Source organism: Molothrus aeneus, unplaced genomic scaffold (assembly GCF_037042795.1).
Source record: "Molothrus aeneus isolate 106 unplaced genomic scaffold, BPBGC_Maene_1.0 scaffold_43, whole genome shotgun sequence".
NCBI classification, from domain to species: Eukaryota; Metazoa; Chordata; class Aves; order Passeriformes; family Icteridae; genus Molothrus; species Molothrus aeneus.
In genome coordinates, this window is record NW_027099100.1 from 860,390 (window position 1) to 878,225 (window position 17,836).

The 17,836-nt window shown below is 65.5% G+C and overlaps 1 protein-coding gene across 1 annotated transcript in view; it reads right to left on the bottom strand.

Annotated features, from left to right (window-relative positions):
* Window positions 1-3,703: 3,703 nt before the first annotated feature.
* Window positions 3,704-17,836, bottom strand: part of PLEC (plectin) — a 108,636-nt gene continuing 94,503 nt past the window's right edge. Inside the window, exons 62-74 of the mRNA XM_066571308.1 lie at window positions 16,487-16,684; window positions 13,900-14,025; window positions 13,455-13,598; window positions 10,515-10,703; window positions 8,930-9,044; window positions 8,691-8,857; window positions 7,843-8,005; window positions 7,606-7,760; window positions 7,449-7,523; window positions 5,493-5,610; window positions 5,189-5,373; window positions 4,784-4,904; window positions 3,704-4,366 (exon numbers count right to left, since the gene is read on the bottom strand). Coding sequence (XP_066427405.1) covers window positions 4,320-4,366; window positions 4,784-4,904; window positions 5,189-5,373; window positions 5,493-5,610; window positions 7,449-7,523; window positions 7,606-7,760; window positions 7,843-8,005; window positions 8,691-8,857; window positions 8,930-9,044; window positions 10,515-10,703; window positions 13,455-13,598; window positions 13,900-14,025; window positions 16,487-16,684 — 1,803 coding nt within the window. The 3' untranslated portion in view covers window positions 3,704-4,319. The remainder of the gene's footprint in view (window positions 4,367-4,783; window positions 4,905-5,188; window positions 5,374-5,492; window positions 5,611-7,448; window positions 7,524-7,605; window positions 7,761-7,842; window positions 8,006-8,690; window positions 8,858-8,929; window positions 9,045-10,514; window positions 10,704-13,454; window positions 13,599-13,899; window positions 14,026-16,486; window positions 16,685-17,836) is intronic.

Below are 17,836 nucleotides of genomic sequence, written 5' to 3' on the forward strand. Positions count from 1 at the left end.
CAGGATGGGGTTTCCATGGGGCAGGATAGGGTTTCTCTGGGGCAGGATGGGGTTTCTGGGGGCAGAATGGTGGTTTCTTTGGGCAGGGCAGGATGGGGTTTCCATGGTGCAGGAGCTGGTTTCTATGGGGCAGGATGGGGTTTCCATGGGGCAGGATGGGGTTTCCGTGGGGCAGGATGGGGTTTCTGGGGGGCAGAATGGTGGTTTCTTTGGGCAGGGCAGGATGGGGTTTCCATGGTGCAGGAGCTGGTTTCTGTGGGGCAGGATGGGGTTTCCATGGGGCAGGATAGGGTTTCTCTGGGGCAGGATGGGGTTTCTGGGGGCAGAATGGTGGTTTCTTTGGGCAGGGCAGGATGGGGTTTCCATGGTGCAGGAGCTGGTTTCTGTGGGGCAGGATGGGGTTTCCATGGGGCAGGATGGTCCCACCTGGGGCTGATGGTCCCACCATGGGGCTGATGGTCCCATCATGGGGGTGATGGTCCCTTCATAGGGCTGATGGTCCCAACACGGGGCAGGATAGTCTTGTGTGGGGCTGATGGTCCCACCATGGGGGTGATGGTCCCACCATGGGGCTGATCATCCCATCATGGGGCTGATGGTTCTATCTGGGGCTGATGGTCCCACCTGGAGCCCCACTCCCCAGCCGCTCACCTGCTGCCCTGGCAGTGTGACCCCTCAAACTCAGCACCAACCCCAAGGAGCCCCGGAGGCTCTGCCAGGACATCCCCGCTCCCCACCCCGTCTCCCCGAGCACGCTGCATTTCCAGCGGGTGCATTTCCAGCGGGTGAAGCTCCCGTGTGCCCATTCCCGTGCTCCGTGTGGGTGTGCCTGTCTGTGGAATCCCTGCCAGCCTCGCTGCCAGCTGACAGCAGCTCTGGGGCTGCACCACAGCACAAACACCGAGTGTGGGCCCCGCCGCGTCTGCTGCCTGTGCTTGCCGAGCCAGCGCCGCTGCCTCAGGCTCGGGATGCGGCTGGCACCAGCCGTGGGGCCGGTGGTGCCAGTGGTGCCAGGCACGTTGCACCAGCTGGGAGTGGTGGCTGAGATTTCCAAGGGGACAGGAATGTGGCTGAGATTTCCATGGGCACAGGAATGTGGGTGAGATTTCCATGGGCAAACGAATGTGGGTGATATTTCCATGGGCAAACGAATGTGGGTGAGATTTCCATGGGCATAGGAATGTGTGGCTGACATGTCCACGGGCACAAAATGTAGGTGACATTTCCATGGGCACACAAATGTGGCTGAGATTTCCATGGGCACAGGAATGTGGGTGAGATTTCCATGGGCACAGGAATGTGGCTGACATTTCCATGGGCACATGGATGTGGGTGAGATTTCCATGGGCACAGGAATGTGGCTGACATTTCCATGGGCACATGGATGTGGGTGAGATTTCCATGGGCACAGGAATGTGGCTGACATTTCCATGGGCACATGGATGTGGGTGAGAGTTCCATGGGCAAACTAATGTGGCTGACATTTCCATGGGCAAAAAATGTGGGTGAGATTTCCATGGGCAAACGAATGTGGTTGACATTTCTATGGACACACGAATGTGGCTGAGATTTCCATGGGCACAGGAATGTTTGGCTGAGATTTCCATGAGCACACGAATGTGGGTGAGATGACCCTGCTGGACATGGACACACAGGGGATGGATGCCCAGCTGCCAGGACCCTGCTGGGTGGGGACACAGAGGGGATGGATGCACAGCTGCCAGGACCCTGCTGGATGGGGACACACAGGGATGGATGCACAGCTGCCAGGACCCTGCTGGGTGGGGACACACAGGGATGGATGCACAGCTGCCAGGACCCTGCTGGGTGGGGACACAGAGGGGATGGATGCACAGCTGCCAGGACCCTGCTGGACATGGACACACAGGGATGGATGCACAGCTGCCAGGACCCTGCTGGATGGGGACACAGAGGGGATGGATGCACAGCTGCCAGGACCCTGCTGGGTGGGGACACAGAGGGGATGGATGCACAGCTGCCAGGACCCTGCTGGATGGGGACACACAGGGGATGGATGGATGCACAGCTGCCAGGACCCTGCTGGGTGGGGACACACAGGGGATGGATGGATGCACAGCTGCCAGGACCCTGCTGGACATGGACACCCAGGGATGGATGCACAGCTGCCAGGACCCTGCTGGGTGGGGACACACAGGGATGGATGCACAGCTGCCAGGACCCTGCTGGGTGGGGACACACAGGGATGGATGCACAGCTGCCAGGACCCTGCTGGACATGGGGACACACAGGGGATGGATGCACAGCTGCCAGGACCCTGCTGGGTGGGGACACAGAGGGGATGGATGCACAGCTGCCAGGACCCTGCTGGACATGGGGACACACAGGGGATGGATGCACAGCTGCCAGGACCCTGCTGGACATGGGGACACACAGGGGATGGATGCACAGCTGCCAGGACCCTGCTGGATGGGGACACCCAGGACAGGGCTGTGGCCTCGCTCCGCGCTGCCCACGGTTGGTCCTGGTGCCAGCTGGAATGCCAACGGCAGGAATGGCAGCAATGCCTTCTGTGGAAAGGAGGGGCCGTGGCACAACTGGCACCGCTGCAGCTCCCGGGGCTCCGGTGCCACCGGCTGGGACACACCCAGCCCTGCCCGGCCCTGCCCGGCCACCGGGTGCCATCGCGCGGGTGGCACCTGCTGTGCTGGTGGGACACCCCTGCCAAGACAACGCAGTGAGGGGTGGACAGACTGACGGACTGCAGCACCTTGTCCTGACAGACAGACTGACAGACTGATGGACTGCAGCCCCTTGTCCTGACAGACAGACTGACAGACTGACGGACTGCAGCCCCTTGTCCTGACAGACAGACTGACAGACTGCAGCACATTGTCCTGGTCAGACGGACAGATGGACAGACTGCAGCCCCTTGTACTGGTCAGATGGACAGACTGATGGACTGCAGACCCTTGTCCTGAGCACAGACAGACTGACAGACTGCAGCTCCTTGTCCTGACAGACAGACTGACAGACTGACGGACTGCAGCCCCTTGCCCTGAGTACACAGACAGGCAGACAGACAGACTGCAGCACCTTGTCCTGGTCAGATGGACAGACTGACGGACTGCAGACCCTTGTCCTGAGCACAGACAGACTGACAGACTGCAGCTCCTTGTCCTGACAGAAAGACTGACAGACTGATGGACTGCAGCTCCTTGCCCTGAGTACACAGACAGACAGACAGACTGCAGCACCTTGTCCTGGTCAGACGGACAGACTGACAGACTGACAGACTGCAGCTCCTTGTCCTGAGAAGATGGACAGACTGATGGACTGCAGACCCTTGTCCTGAGCACAGACAGACTGACAGACTGCAGCTCCTTGTCCTGACAGACAGACTGACAGGCAGACAGACAGATGTACTGCAGCCCCTGTTCCGAGCAGACGGACAGACTGACAGACTGCAGTCCCTTGTCCTGAGCACACAGACAGACAGACTTCAGCCCCTTGTACTGAGCAGGTGGACAGACTGACGGACTGCAGCCCCTTGTCCAGACAGAAAGACTGACAGACTGCAGCCTCCCTCCCCAAACAGACAGACAGAAAGACAGACCGACCGACGGACCCCTCCTTCTGCAGAGGGGCAAGCAGGCCGAGGCACGGCGCGGAGTCCCCCCCCGCGCGGACGGACAGACGGACGGACGGACAGACGGGGCGCCGGTAGAAAAAGGAACCTCACTACAGTTTATTGTGGCGGCGGGCGGGCCCGGCCGGGGTTACATTCAGCTCTACTGCTCTCCGGTTAGCGGGGGTGGCGCGGGCATGCGGCGGCGGGGCGGGGGTCCCGCTGCCCCCGGTGCCGCCGGCGGGACGGGACCCCCGGGGCCGGGGGCGGCCGGAGCATCCCCAAGGCCGAGGGGTGAGGGTTAGCACCAGAAACGGGGCTCGGCATCCGCCCGGTGCCCGGTACCGAGCCCGGCCGCCTCCCGCCGGGGCGTGGGAGGCACCGTGGGGACCCCGGTGAGCGAGGCCCGGTGCCGGGGGTACCGAGCCGGCCGCACGGGAGAAGGGCAGGGGGTGCCCGGCTGGTCCCGCAGCCCCGGGCGCTGGGAGCGGAGCCGCGGGGCCGGAGCCCGGGTCTCGCTGGCTGTCGGGAGATGCTTGCATATCCTCTGGAACGGGCCCCGGCGGCGCGATCGGTGCGGGCCGTCCAGCTCAGCCCCGCTCGGGGGGGCCGCAGCGCCGGGCCCGAGACCCGCGGGGGGCGCGGCCCCGTGGAGGAAGGAGGGTCCTGAGTGGGGCCGGCCGAGGTGCTGGGCGCAGGGCGGGCGCGGGGCTCAGCGGCAGGGGCTGCAGCGCTCCGGAGGGGACCCTTCGGGCGGCTCTGCGGGGGCACGCAGGGGATGGATGGAGCGCGGAGCTCTGCCCGCCCCGGCTCCAGCGCTGCGAGGGACGGGGGGACAGCCCCGCTGCCCTGCGGCACAGCGCGCACCGAGCCCGGCTCCGCGGTGCCCCCAGCCTGGGAGTGTCCCCCAGCCCCACAGTGCTCACCTGGGGGTGCCCCCCAGCCTGGGAGTGTCCCCCAGCCCGGCTCCCCGGTGCCCCCCAGCCCCACAGCGCTCACCTGGGGGTGCCCCCCAGCCCGGCTCCGCGGTGCCCCCAGCCTGGGAGTGTCCCCCAGCCCGGCTCCCCGGTGCCCCCCAGCCCGGGGGTGCCCCACAGCCTCGGGGTGCCCCCCAGCCCTGCTCCCCGGTGCCCCCCAGCCCGGCTCTCCGGTGCCCCCCAGCCCCAGGGCGCTCACCTGGGGGTGCCACAGGCAGGCTCTCCTCAGCCGCGCTGAACTGCAGCTCGGCTCCGTCGGGCAGCCCCGAGCCCCGGGAGCGCGGGCAGCGGTCCCCGGAACGCGTCCTCCGCAGCACCGACTGGGGAGGGTGAGGATGAGGATGAGGATGAGGGTGAGGATGAGGATGAGGATGAGGATGAGGGTGAGGATGAGGATGAGGATGAGGGTGAGGATGAGGATGAGGATGAGGGTGAGGATGAGGATGAGGGTGAGGATGAGGATGAGGGTGAGGGTGAGGATGAGGGTGAGGGTGAGGATGAGGGTGAGGGTGAGGATGAGGGTGAGGGTGAGGATGAGGGTCAGAGGCCCCGGCGGGAGGGTTGGGGGGCTCGGGACTGCAGGGGGGGGCTCGGCGGCCCGTACCTTCCTGGCCAGGGGGCTGCTGGGCGCCGAGGCGCTGCTGTAGAGGCTGAGGCTGGAGTTGGAGCGGCTCGGGGACAGCACTTTGGAGGAGGCGGCCGACTGGGTCCCGGCGCACCTGGCAGCGGCTCCGAAGACGTCCGAGGACAGGTACTTCTCGTTGATCTTCAGGTTGGTCCTTCCCTTCACTGGGGACAGCGGAGGGGGCGAGGGTTACCCTGGGGGGTGCTGTGCCCCCCATGGCCCCGCACCAGGCACCGCGGGACCCCCACCCCGCGAGGGGCCGGTGTGGGACCCCCGCCCTCACCTCTGCAGGGGTCGTTCTTCACCAGGAACTCGTCCAGGGCGATCCAGCCGCCGCCCACCCGCACCATGAGGGTGCTGCGCAGGATCCGCACCATCCGCAGCTGCTGGGACTCCCCGAACTGCGGGGAGAGGGACGCTGGGGCAGGGCTGGGCCTTGGGAAGGGGGGCAGCAGCACCCAGACCTGCCCCTCCCTGCCGCCCCCCCGGCCCCACTGGCACTGCCCTCCTGTCACGGACGTATTTTATGGAAAATCCTTTCATTAGGATCTTTTCTCCCGAGAAGCTGAGAAACTTCAGCTTCTTCACGTTTTGGAATGTGGTTTGGAGAATTGTTTACTCAGCGTGTGAAATTGTTTTTACTTGATGACCAATGACAGCCGCCTGTGTCGAGGCTGTGAGCAGTCACAAGATTTTTTTTATTAATTCCATTCTTTTCTAGCCTTCTGATATCTCCTTTCTCTTTCTTTAGTATAGTTTTAGTGTATCATTTTCTTTCAAAATAATATATATAATAAAATAATGAATCAGCCTCTGTCGCATGAAACATGGAGTCAAGGTTCTCATCTCTTCCCTTGTTGGAGTTGCCTTGCAAATTCTACACCCTCCCACAGGGGCTGGGGCTCCTCGGGGCACAGGGATGTGCCCCCTGCTCGCCCTGGCACATGGGCACTGCCCCCATGGGATGTGCCCCCTCCCTGCCCCAGTGAAACAAAGCAGAAATTCTCCAGAGTAGAAATCCGTTTTGATTTAGGTGAAATGTACATCTCTGAGTTGAGTCTGTGGTTAGAAATCACGGCTGTGTAGCCTGACTGCAAAGCCTGGGCTCAGGGAAACTGATTCAATGAAGGACAGAGATAAGAGGGGGGATACACAAGGTGATAAAGAGAAACAGAGAGACTGCTGTGAGAGCAGGTCAACCTGACCAAGGAATTCCTTCTGATAAAGAAGAACTAGCAGCAAATGTCACTCGAAATTCGTGAAAATGAATATGTATGAACCTATTGTGAAATTGTGTGCATATGTATTTGAGAGGGGGATAAAAAAGACCTGAAGTTCCCAGAGGTATGCATGTCTTTTAAGGAGAGTAATCTCCACATGTAATAATAAACATACCGGCTTTACAACTTGCACAAAAGTTGTGGAGTTTTTAGTTATCTCCGCAAAACCCTGGCACACAGGCACTGCAGGACTGCTGTATGGGCACAGGGATGTGCCCCCTCCATGCCTGGGCACACGGGCACTGCAGGACCCCTGTATGGGCATGGGGATGTGCCCCCTCCCTGCCTGGGCACACGGGCACTGCAGGACCCCTGTATGGGCATAGGGATGTGCCCCCTCCCTGCCTGGGCACACGGGCACTGCAGGACCCCTGTATGGGCATGGGGATGTGCCCCCTCCGTGCCTGGGCACACGGGCACTGCAGGACCCCTGTATGGGCACGGGGATGTGCCCCATCCCTGCCCTGGCACACGGGCACTGCAGGACCCCTGTATGGGCATAGGGATGTGCCCCCTCCATGCCTGGGCACACGGGCACTGCAGGACCCCTAAGCAGGGCACGGGGATGTGCTCCCTCCATGCCCTGGCACACAGAGCACGGGGATGTGCCCCATCCCTGCCCTGGCACACGGGCACTCCAGGACCCCTGAGCAGGGCATGGGGATGTGCTCCCTCCATGCCCTGGCACACAGAGCACGGGGATGTGCCCCCTCCCTGCCCTGGCACACGGGCACTGCAGGACCCCTGTATGGGCATAGGGATGTGCCCCATCCCTGCCCTGGCATATGGGGCATGGGGATGTGCCCCCTCCATGCCCTGGCACATGGGCACTGCAGGACCCCTGTATGGGCATAGGGATGTGCCCCCTCCACGCCCAGGCACACGGGCACTGCAGGACCCCTGCACAGGGCACGGGGCTGGGCACAGGTGTCAGAGCAGGTCCCGGCCTGGGCACTTACCCGGTACCTGTTGGCGCTGATCTGCTCCACCTGGAAGCGCTTGGCGCAGTTGCACTGGGCCACTTGCCGGTTCACCTGCGGGGGCACGCTCAGCTCAGCGCCGGGCGGGATCCCCACCCTTCCAGCCGCCCCCCAGCCCCGCTGCCCCGCCCCACACCTCGTCCTGGATCTGGTCGGCGTCGGCGGAGCGGCGCAGCGGGTCCCGGTTGGGGTGCAGGGCGCTGACGAACTCGTAGTAGTCGATGAAGCCGTCGCCGTTCATGTCGAAGATGGTGGCCACGGCGTTCATCTCCAGGACGTTGGTGGGGAACTCTGGGGGCGGGGGGGGTACAGAGAGACCATCAGCCCCCCAGTTCCGGCCCCTCAGCCCCCTCCAGCGCCCCTGGGCACGCACTGGAGGCGAGGACGCTCTCGATGAACTCCCGCTGGCTGATGCGCCCGTCCTGGTCCCTGTCGATGCCGCGGAACACGTCCAGGACGCGGGACTTCATCTGGCTGATCCACTGCATGTAGCGCTTCCTCCAGACCCCGAAGTCAAAGTGCGCGAACTCCTCCAGCTGGGAGGGGCACGGAGGGGATGAGCAGGACAGCAGGACCCCCTCATGCCCCCCTCACGCCCTCCACCCCAGCCTGGTTCATCACACTGTGCCCAGCCCCAGCTCCACGGCCTGCCTGCTCCCAGCCCTGGCCCTGCCATGGCTGCAAGGGAGGGGTCTCTGACCAGGACCCCCACTCTGTGGTGCACGGAGCTCCAGCAGCCCCTCTGGGGTGTCAGGGTGCACCCATGGGAGGGACAGGGACCGGGTAGGGAGGGACAGGGACAGGGCACAGACCCCTGCAGGGACAGGGACCGGGTAGGGAGGGACAGGGACAGGGCACAGACCCCTGCAGGGACAGGGACAGGGTAGGGAGGGACAGGGACGGGGCACAGACCCTGCAGGGACAGGGACAGGGTAGGGAGGGACAGGGACGGGGGACAGACCCCTGCAGGGACAGGGACAGGGCACAGACCCTGCAGGGACAGGGACCGGGTAGGGAGGGACAGGGACGGGGCACAGACCCCTGCAGGGACAGGGACCGGGTAGGGAGGGACAGGGACGGGGCACAGACCCCTGCAGGGACAGGGGCTGGGGCTGCTGACCCCATCCCCATGACCTGGCCGAGGGGGCCCCCATGGGCAGAAGGTGAGAGGAGCTGCTGAGGACCCCCCAGGGCAGGGAGACCCCCGTGTGCCAGCCCTACCTCCCGCAGGCGCTGCAGGGCCGTCTCCAGCCGGTACTGCCGGTCCAGGGCCAGCAGCCAGAGCTGCTGCCAGCGGTGCAGGAGCTGCGCCATCAGCGGCGTCTGGGGCTCCAGCCCCCCGAGCGGCGCCGCCGCCGTGCCCTGCGCCTTCCCGCCGCTGCGGCGACCTGCGGACAGCGGGGTCAGGGGGCGCCCGGGGGTCCGGGCCGTGGGAGGGGGGCGCCGATGGGCTTCCTTACGTGTGGCCAGTCGGCGGCTGGCCGGGGCGCCCAGGTCCACCGCCAGCTTCCGCTTGCAGCTCTTGGTCACCTTCTCCACGTCAGGCTGCTTGCGGTTCAGCTCCTCCATGAACACCTGCGGAGGAGGGCTGGTGCTGAGCGCGGGCTGGCACAGTTCCCTGTGCTCCAGAGCCCCCCGTGCTCCACCAGAGCCCCCCAGTTCCCTGTGCTCCAGAGCCCCCCAGTTCCCTGTGCTCCACAGCCCCCCAGTTCCCCGTGCTCCACAGCCCCCCATTCTGCACAGGCCCCCGTGCTCCAGAGCCCCCCAGTTCCTTATGCTCCAGAGCCCCCCAGTTCCCTGTGCTCCACAGCCCCCCAGTTCCCCGTGCTCCACAGCCCCCCATTCTGCACAGGCCCCCGTGCTCCAGAGCTCCCCAGTTCCTTGTGTTCCACAGCCCCCCGTGCTCCACAGCCCCCCAGTTCCCCGTGCTCCACAGCCCCCCAGTTCCTTGTGCTCCACAGCTCCCTGTGCTCCAGAGCCCCCCAGTTCTTTGTGCTCCAGAGCCCCCCAGTTCCCTGTGCTCCACAGCCCCCCATTCTGCACAGCCCCCCGTGCTCCAGAGCCCCCCAGTTCCCCGTGCCCCACAGCCCCCCATATTCCACAGCCCCCATGCTCCACAACCCCCTCTGTGCTCCACAGCCCCCTGTGCTCCACAGCCCCCCGTGCCCCCTGTGCTCCCCAGACCCCCCCATATTCCACAGCCCCCCCGTGCTTCAGAGCCCCCCCAGTGCTCCCCAGCCCCCCTGTTCTCCACAACCCCCCCCCCCCGTGTCCCAGAGACCCCAGTTCCTTGTGTTCCACAGCCCCCTGGGCTCCACCACCCCCCGTGCTCCACAACCCCCCCCGTGTTCCAGAGCCCCCCTGTTCTCCACAGCACCCCATGCTTCCCACCCCCCTGTTCTCCAGAGCCCCCCAGCTCCCTGTGCTCCCCAGCCTCCTGTGCTCCAGAGCCCCCCATTCTCCACAGCCCCCCGTGCCCCACAGCCCCCCGTGCTCCCCAGACCCCCCATATTCCACAGCGCCCCATATTCCCCAACCCCCCATACTCCACAGCCCCCATATCCCACAGCCCCCCTGGACCAAAGCAGCACCACCCACGAGCCCCGTGCCCCCCAAACCCCCTCGGTCAGGCCAGCTCCTGGCCCAGGGCGGGCCGGGGTGTTGGCCAGTCAGGGGGGTCCCCCTGTCCCCAAGGCCAGCCGGTTTCGGGGTCCCTGTGTCCCCAAGGCCAGTCGGGGTGTGTCGGGGGGGTCCCCCTGTCCCCAGGGCCAGCCGGTTTCGGGGTCCCCCTGTCCCCAAAGCCACCCGGTTTCGGGGTCCCCCCATCCCCACGGCCAGCCGGGGTGTGTCAGGGGGGTCCCCCTGCCCCCATGGCCAGCCGGTTTCGGGGTCCCCCCCATCCCCATGGCCAGCCGGGGTGTGTCCGGGGTGTCCCACTGTCCCCAAGGCCAGCCGGGGTGTGTCAGGGGGGTCCCCCTGCCCCCATGGCCAGCCGGTTTCGGGGTCCCCCTGTCCCCAGGGCCAGCCGGTTTCGGGGTCCCTCACCGCGTGCTGGGCGCTGAGCTCCTCCAGCTGCTCGGCCTCCTCGGGCAGCGGCTCCTGGTCGCGCAGCCCCAGCGCCTCCTCGGCCGCCGTGATCCAGTCCAGCAGCTGCTCCGTGTCCTCCCGCTCGGCCGCCAGCGCCGCCGCCTGCGCCCGCAGCCGCTCGCCCTGCTGCTGTGCCCAGCTCAGCACCTGCGGGGCGGCCGGGGCCCGTGGGGCAAGGGGGGCACGGGGAGCGACCCCAGTGTGCGCCCCAGGGACCCCGGCTGGGACATGGGACACTGGACACGGGGCAGGGACACGGATATGGGGCTAGGACACCGGGCAGGGACATGGGACAGGGACACGAGGCAGCTACATGGGGCAGGGATGTGGGGCAAGGATGTGGGGCAGAGACATGGGGGCAGGGATATGGGGCAGGGACACGGGGGACACAGGGAAGGCACCCCAGTGTGTGCCCCAGGGACCCCGGCTGGGATATGGGGCTGGGATATGAGGTAGGAACACGGCGCAGGGACATGGGGCTGGGGCACAGAACAGGGACATGGGGTTGGGACATGGGGCAGGGACACTGGGCTGGGATACGGGGCTGGGATATGGGGCAGGGACACCAGGCAGGGACATGGGGCAGGGATGTGGGGCAGGGATATGGAGCAGGGTCATGGGGCTGGGATATGGGGACACGGGGAGGGCACCCCAGTGTGCGCCCCAGGGTCCCCTGGCTGGGATATGGGGTTGGGACACGGGGCAGGGACATGGGGCTGGGATATGGGGCAGGGACATGGAGCAGGGATATGGGGCAGGGATATGGGGACACGGGGAGGGCACCCACTGTGCGCCCCAGGGTCCCCCGGCTGGGACATGGGACACTGGACACGGGGAGGGCACCCCAGTGTGCACCCCAGGGTCCCCTGGCTGGGATATAGGGCAGGGACACCGGGCAGGGATATGGGGCTGGGATATGGGGCTGGGATATGGGGCTGGCATGGCACCCACTGCTCTCACCCCGAGGTCCCCCGCCTTGGACATGGGGCAGGGATATGGGGCAGGGACATGGGGACAAGGATGGCACCCCAGTGTGCACCCTGAGGTCCCCTGGCTGGGATACAGGGCTGGGATATGGGGGTGGGACACGGGGCAGGGACACAGAGCAGGGACACTGGCCAGGGACACTGGGCAGAGGTGGCACCCACTGTGCACCCCAAGGTCCCCCCCCCAGGATATAGGGCAGGGATATGGGGCAGGGATACAGATATGGGTCTGGGACATGGGGCAGGGATATGGGGCTGGGATATGGGGCAGGGAGATGGGAGAGGGACACTGGGCAGGGATATGGGGCAGGGACACAGGGTAGGGACATGGGGCTGGGATATGGGGCAGGTATGTGGGGCAGGGATTTGGGGAAGGGACATGGGGAAGGGATATGGGACTCGGATATGGGTCTGGAACATGGGGCAGGGATATGGGGCAGGGATATGGGTCTGGGACATGGGGAAGGGATATGGGTCTGGGACATGGGGCTGGGATATGGGGCAGGTATGTGGGGCAGGGATATGGGGAAGGGACATGGGGAAAGGATATGGGTCTGGGATATGGGTCTGGGACATAGGGCAGGGATATGGGACAGGGATATAGGGAAGGGATATGGGGAAGGGATATGGGGCTGGGACATGGGGCTGGGACATGGGGCAGGGACACGGGGGCAGGGACACGGGGCAGCACCAGGCTCCTGCTGGGCAGCTGGGGCAGGGCTGGGGGTGCTGCCCCCACATGCTGAGGGTCCCCAGGTCTGTGCTGTGGGGCCATGCCAGCTGCTCTCCCTTTTTGGGGTGCGTGGGGTGAGGGGGGCAGCCCCAGGGCAGATCCAGAGCGGATCCTGCAGCTCTCTGCTCAACAGGGGCTTTGTGTGGGATCGGCTGAACTGGCCAGACCAGTCCCAGGAGCCTCTTACCTACAAATCCAGAGCAGCCCGGGGCGGCTCTGGGCCACGGTGGGAGCACAGTCTGGGGTGGGATCCCGGGACACTGCTCCCACCTTTCCCTGCCTCAGCTGTGTGGTGGCCCCCATTGCACTGGAATGAGCCACCACCTTCCAAGGGGGTGACCCCAGGAGGCCACAGGGTGGGGGACCATGGGGTGACCCTGGCAAGGCCAAGATCCTCTGGGGCTGAGCACCCCCAGATCCTGCAATGCTCTGCTTGGGGGGGCTGCAGTCCCTGGTGGTGGGAGAGGCGTGGGGCACTGGGACAGGTGTGGGGCACTGGGACAGATGTGGGGCACTGGGACAGGTGTGGGGCACTGGGACAGATGTGGGGCAGTGGGAGAGGTGTGGGGCAGTGGGAGAGGCGTGGGGCACTGGGACAGGAGTGGGGCAGTGGGAGAGGCGTGGGGCAGTGGGACTGGTGTGGGGTACTGGGACAGGTGTGGGGCACTGGGACAGATGTGGGGCAGTGGGACAGGTGTGGGGCAGTGGGACTGGTGTGGGGCACTGGGACAGGAGTGGGGCAGTGGGAGAGGTGTGGGGCAGTGGGACTGGTGTGGGGTACTGGGACAGGTGTGGGGCAGTGGGATAGGCATGGGGCACTGGGACTGGTGTGGGGCAGTGGGACTGGTGTGGGGCACTGGGACAGGCATGGGGCCGTGCTTTCCCCAGGTATGGGGCCATGATTTCCCCAGGTATGTGGCACTGGGAAAGGTGTGGGGCCATGCTTTCCCCAGGTGTGGGGCACTGGGACAGGTGTGGGGCCGTGCTTTCCCCAGGTGTGGGGCCGTGCTTTCCCCAGGTGTGGGGCCATGATTTCCCCAGGTGTGGGGCACTGGGACAGGTGTGGGGCCATGCTTTCCCCAGGTGTGGGGCCATGCTTTCCCCAGGTGTGGGGCCGTGCTTTCCCCAGGTGTGGGTGCCACTCTGCCCCCCCGGGCAGGGATGGGGCCCCTGTCTCACCTCCTGGAAGCGGCTCTTGGTGACCGTGACCCAGGATTTGATGGTGATGATGGAGTCGGGGTGGCAGGTGCTGAGGATCTCCTCCCCCAGCGAGGTGATGCACTCCAGCTCCAGCTGCTGGCACTGCAGGGACTGCATCAGCTCCTGGGGGGGACAGGGACATGGCACTGTCAGGCCCCAGCCCCCCAGACACCACCACACCCCCCTGCAGCACTGGGATCAAGGGATTGGGGTGGGGGTACCCAAATCTCCCCACCTCAGGGCATTTGGGGCCCCAAACCCCGTGCGCTCGGTGTGGTGGCACTCAACACCCCAAATCTCTCAGGGGTGGCAGCCAACATCCCTGTGGGGATGCCAGAGCCCCGCTGGGGCAGGCTGAGCCCAGTGATGGAGGTCCTGGGGCAAAGCTGGGGTTTGCTGGGGTTTGCTGGGGGCTGGCACCCACCTGCAGCTGGGCCTGGCACTCCTGCACGGCCGCCTCCTCCTCGGGGAACACTCCGTACTTGAGGGTCTTCTCCGACTCGGTCAGGCGCCCCAGGAAGGAGTGCACCAGGCTGTGGAACTCCTCCGCCTGCCGCCACAGCGGGGACCCGCTCAGCGCCCTCCTTGCAGGCCCCCTGAGCCTCCCGGCCGGCCCCTGAGCCCTGCTGGGGATGGCCCAGCCCCTGGCACAGGCACTGGCTGCACGCGGTGCCATGGCAGAGCTGCTGCCAGCCCCGCTCCAGCCCCACAGAGGGATCGAGGGGAGACCCCACAGCCAGCTCTAGAGCGGGACACCGTTTCCTCCGAGCCTCCCTCTGCCACCCTGTGCCACCCTGTGCCACCCGCCCCGGGCACCGTGCATGCACTCACACCTGTAGCAGGCAGCAGCCAGCCTGGCACCTGGCCATGGCACCTTGCGACAGAACCTCAGAGCCCCACGCAGCACCACACCCCGAGCTGGGCAGCCCACAGGGAACCCCAAAAGGCACAGCCCCAACACCACCCAGGCAGCCTGGAAGACCTCCCCAGATGCTCAGCCACCCACCGTGCCTGGGCACCCCATGGAGAACTCCCCAAAACATGGCCACACAGTGCCCAAACTGCCCCCAAAGCACGGCCACACGCTGCTGAAACTGCCCCCAAAACATGGCCACACACTGCCCAAACTGCCCCCAAAGCACGGCCACACACTGCTGAAACTGCCCCCAAAACATGGCCACACACTGCCCAAACTGCCCCCAAAACACGGCCACCCACCGCCCAAACTGCCCCCAAAGCACGGCCACCCACTGCCCAAACTGTCCCCAAAACACGGCCACACACCGCCCAAACTGCCCCCAAAACACGGCCACACACTGCCCAAACTGCCCCCAAAACACGGCCACACACCGCCCAAACTGCCCCCAAAACACGGCCACCCACTGCCCAAACTGCCCCCAAAACACGGCCACCAACCACCCAAACTGCCCCCAAAACACGGCCACATGGAGCACCCCCCAAAACACGGCCACACACCGCCCAAACTGCCCCCAAAACACGGCCACACACTGCCCAAACTGCCCCCAAAACATGGCCACCCACCGCCCAAACTGCCCCCAAAACACGGCCACATGGAGCACCCCCCAAAACATGGCCACACACCGCCCAAACTGCCCCCAAAACACGGCCACATGGAGCACCCCCCAAAACATGGCCACCCAGCACCCAAACTGCCCCCAAAACACGGCCACCAACCACCCAAACTGCCCCCAACGCACGGCCACACCCCGCCTGAGCACCCCCAAAACACAGCCACCCACCACCCCACACAGCACCCCCAGATGTGCAGCCACCCACCCACCATGCCTGGGCACCCCAGAGAGAGCCCCCCAAAACACAGCCACCCACCACCCCACAAAGCACCCTCAAAGCATGGCCAGCCTCCACCCAAGCACTCCACAGAGCACCCCCAAAGCACGGCCACCCACCACCCACCACACCTGGGGACCCCATGGAGCACCCTGGAAGTGCAGCCACCCACCACCCGAGCACCCCACGGAGAAACCCCAGAACACAGTCACCCACCACCCCATGGAGCATCCCCCAAAACACGGCCACACACCACCCAAGCACCCCACGGAGAAACCCCAGAACACGGCCACCCACCACCCCATGGAGCATCCCCCAAAACATGGCAACACACCACACAAACTCCCCCAAAACACGGCCACCCACCACCCGAGCACCCCACGGAGAACCCCCAAAGCACGGCCACCCACCACCTGAGCAACCCCAAAACACAGCCACACACCACCTGAGCAACCCCAAAACACAGCCACACACCACCTGAGCACCCCACAGAGCACCCCTCAAAGCACGGCCACCCACCATGCCTGGGCATCCCACGGAGAACCCCCCACAATGCGACCACCCACCATCTAAGCACCCCCCAAATGACAGCCACCCACTAGCCAAGCAACCCCCAAAACACGGCCACCCCCCAGCCCACCACCCCGCACCCCCACATCCATCTCAGCCTCCCCACGTGGATGCTCCAGCTGCACACCCCACCCCGGGGTCCCCCTGCTGCCCCCCAATCCCGGGGGCTCCCCCACTGCCCCCCAACCCTGGGTTCCTCTGCTGCCCCCAATCCCGGGGGTTCCCCCACTGCCCCCCAATCCCAGGGGCTCCCCCCACTGCTCCCCACCCCTGGGTTCCCCCCGCTGCAAACCCCAACCCTGGTTTCCTCTGCTGCAGACCCCACCCGGGGGTTCCCCCACTTCCCCCCAACCCGGGAATTCCCTTGCTGCCCCCCAACCCGGGGTTCCCCCCACCGCCCCCCAGCTCTGAGATTCCCCCACTGCCAACCCCACCCCTGGGTTCCCCTGCTGCCCCCCAACCCGGGAATTCCCTTGCTGCCCCCCAACCTTGGGTTCCTCTGCTGCCCCCAACCCCCTGGGCTCCCCCCGCTGCCCCCCAACCCCCCGGGCTCCCCCGCTGCCCCCCAACCCCGCGGGCTCCCCCGCTGCCCCCCAACCCCCCGGGCTCCCCCGCTGCCCCCCATCCCTCACCTGCCGCAGCGCCGCCTCCAGCCGGGCCTGTTTGGACAGGGAGAGTTTGCAGACCAGGTCCCAGCGGGTGCTGAGCTCCTCCACCTGCCGCTGCAGCCACTGCGAGTCCACGCTGCTGCTGCCCCGCGTCAGGTCCCGCACCGAGCGCTTCAGCGTCTTGATGCAGCTGGCGCGCTTGCCCAGCTCCTTCTGGAACACCTGCGGGGCGGCGGGACCGTGCGACAGGGACCCCACTGCTGGGCGGGGGTGTCCTGCACCCCAAAACCTCGCAACAACGGGCATAGGGTTCCCCTGCACCCCAAAACCTCGCAACAACGGGCATAGGGTTTCCCTGCACCCCAAAACCTCACAACAACGGGCATAGGGTTTCCCTGCACCCCAAAACCTCACAACAATGGGCATAGGGTTCCCCTGCACCCCAAAACCTCGCAACATCGGGCATAGGTTTCCCCTGCACCCCAAAACCTCGCAACAATGGGCATGGGGTTCCCCTGCACCTCAAAACCTCGCAGCAGTGGGTACGGGGCTCCTGTGCACCCCAAACCCTCACAGCAGTGGGAACAGGGTTCCCCTGCACCCCAAACCTTCACAGAAGTGGTTGGAGAGTTCCCGTGTACCCCAAACCCTCACAGCAGTGGGAAAAGGGTTGCCCTGCACCCCAAAACCTCACAACAATGGGCATAGGGTTCCCCTGCACCCCAAACCCTCACAGAAGTGGGCACGGGGTTCCCCTGCACCCCAAAACCTCACAGCACTGGCACAGGCCTCTCTTGCACCCCAAAATCCTCCCAGAAGAGGGTACAGCATTCCCCTGCACCCCAAACCCTCACAGGGCTCCCCTGCACCCCAAACCCTCACAGCATTCCCCTGCACCCCAAACCCTCACAGGGTTCCTGTGCACCCCAAACCCCCACAGGGTTCCCTGCACCCCAAATCCTCACAGCCTTCCCTGCACCCCAAACCCCCACAGGGTTCCCTGCACCCCAAACCCCCACAGCGTTCCTGTGCACCCCAAACCCTCACAGCATTCCTGTGCACCCCAAACCCCCACAGGGTTCCCTGCACCCCAAACCCTCACAGCCTTCCCTGCACCCCAAACCCCCACAGCGTTACTGTGCACCCCAAACCCTCACAGGGTCCCCTGCACCCCAAGCCCTCACAAGGTTCCCCTGCACCCCAACCCTCACAGGGTTCCTGTGCACCCCAAACCCTCACAGGGCTCCCCTGCACCCCAAACCCTCACAGGGTTCCCTGCACCCCAAAGCCCCACAGGTTCCCCTGCACCCCAAAGCCCCACAGGTTCCCCTGCACCCCAAATCCTCACAGGGTTTCTGTGCACCCCAAACCCTC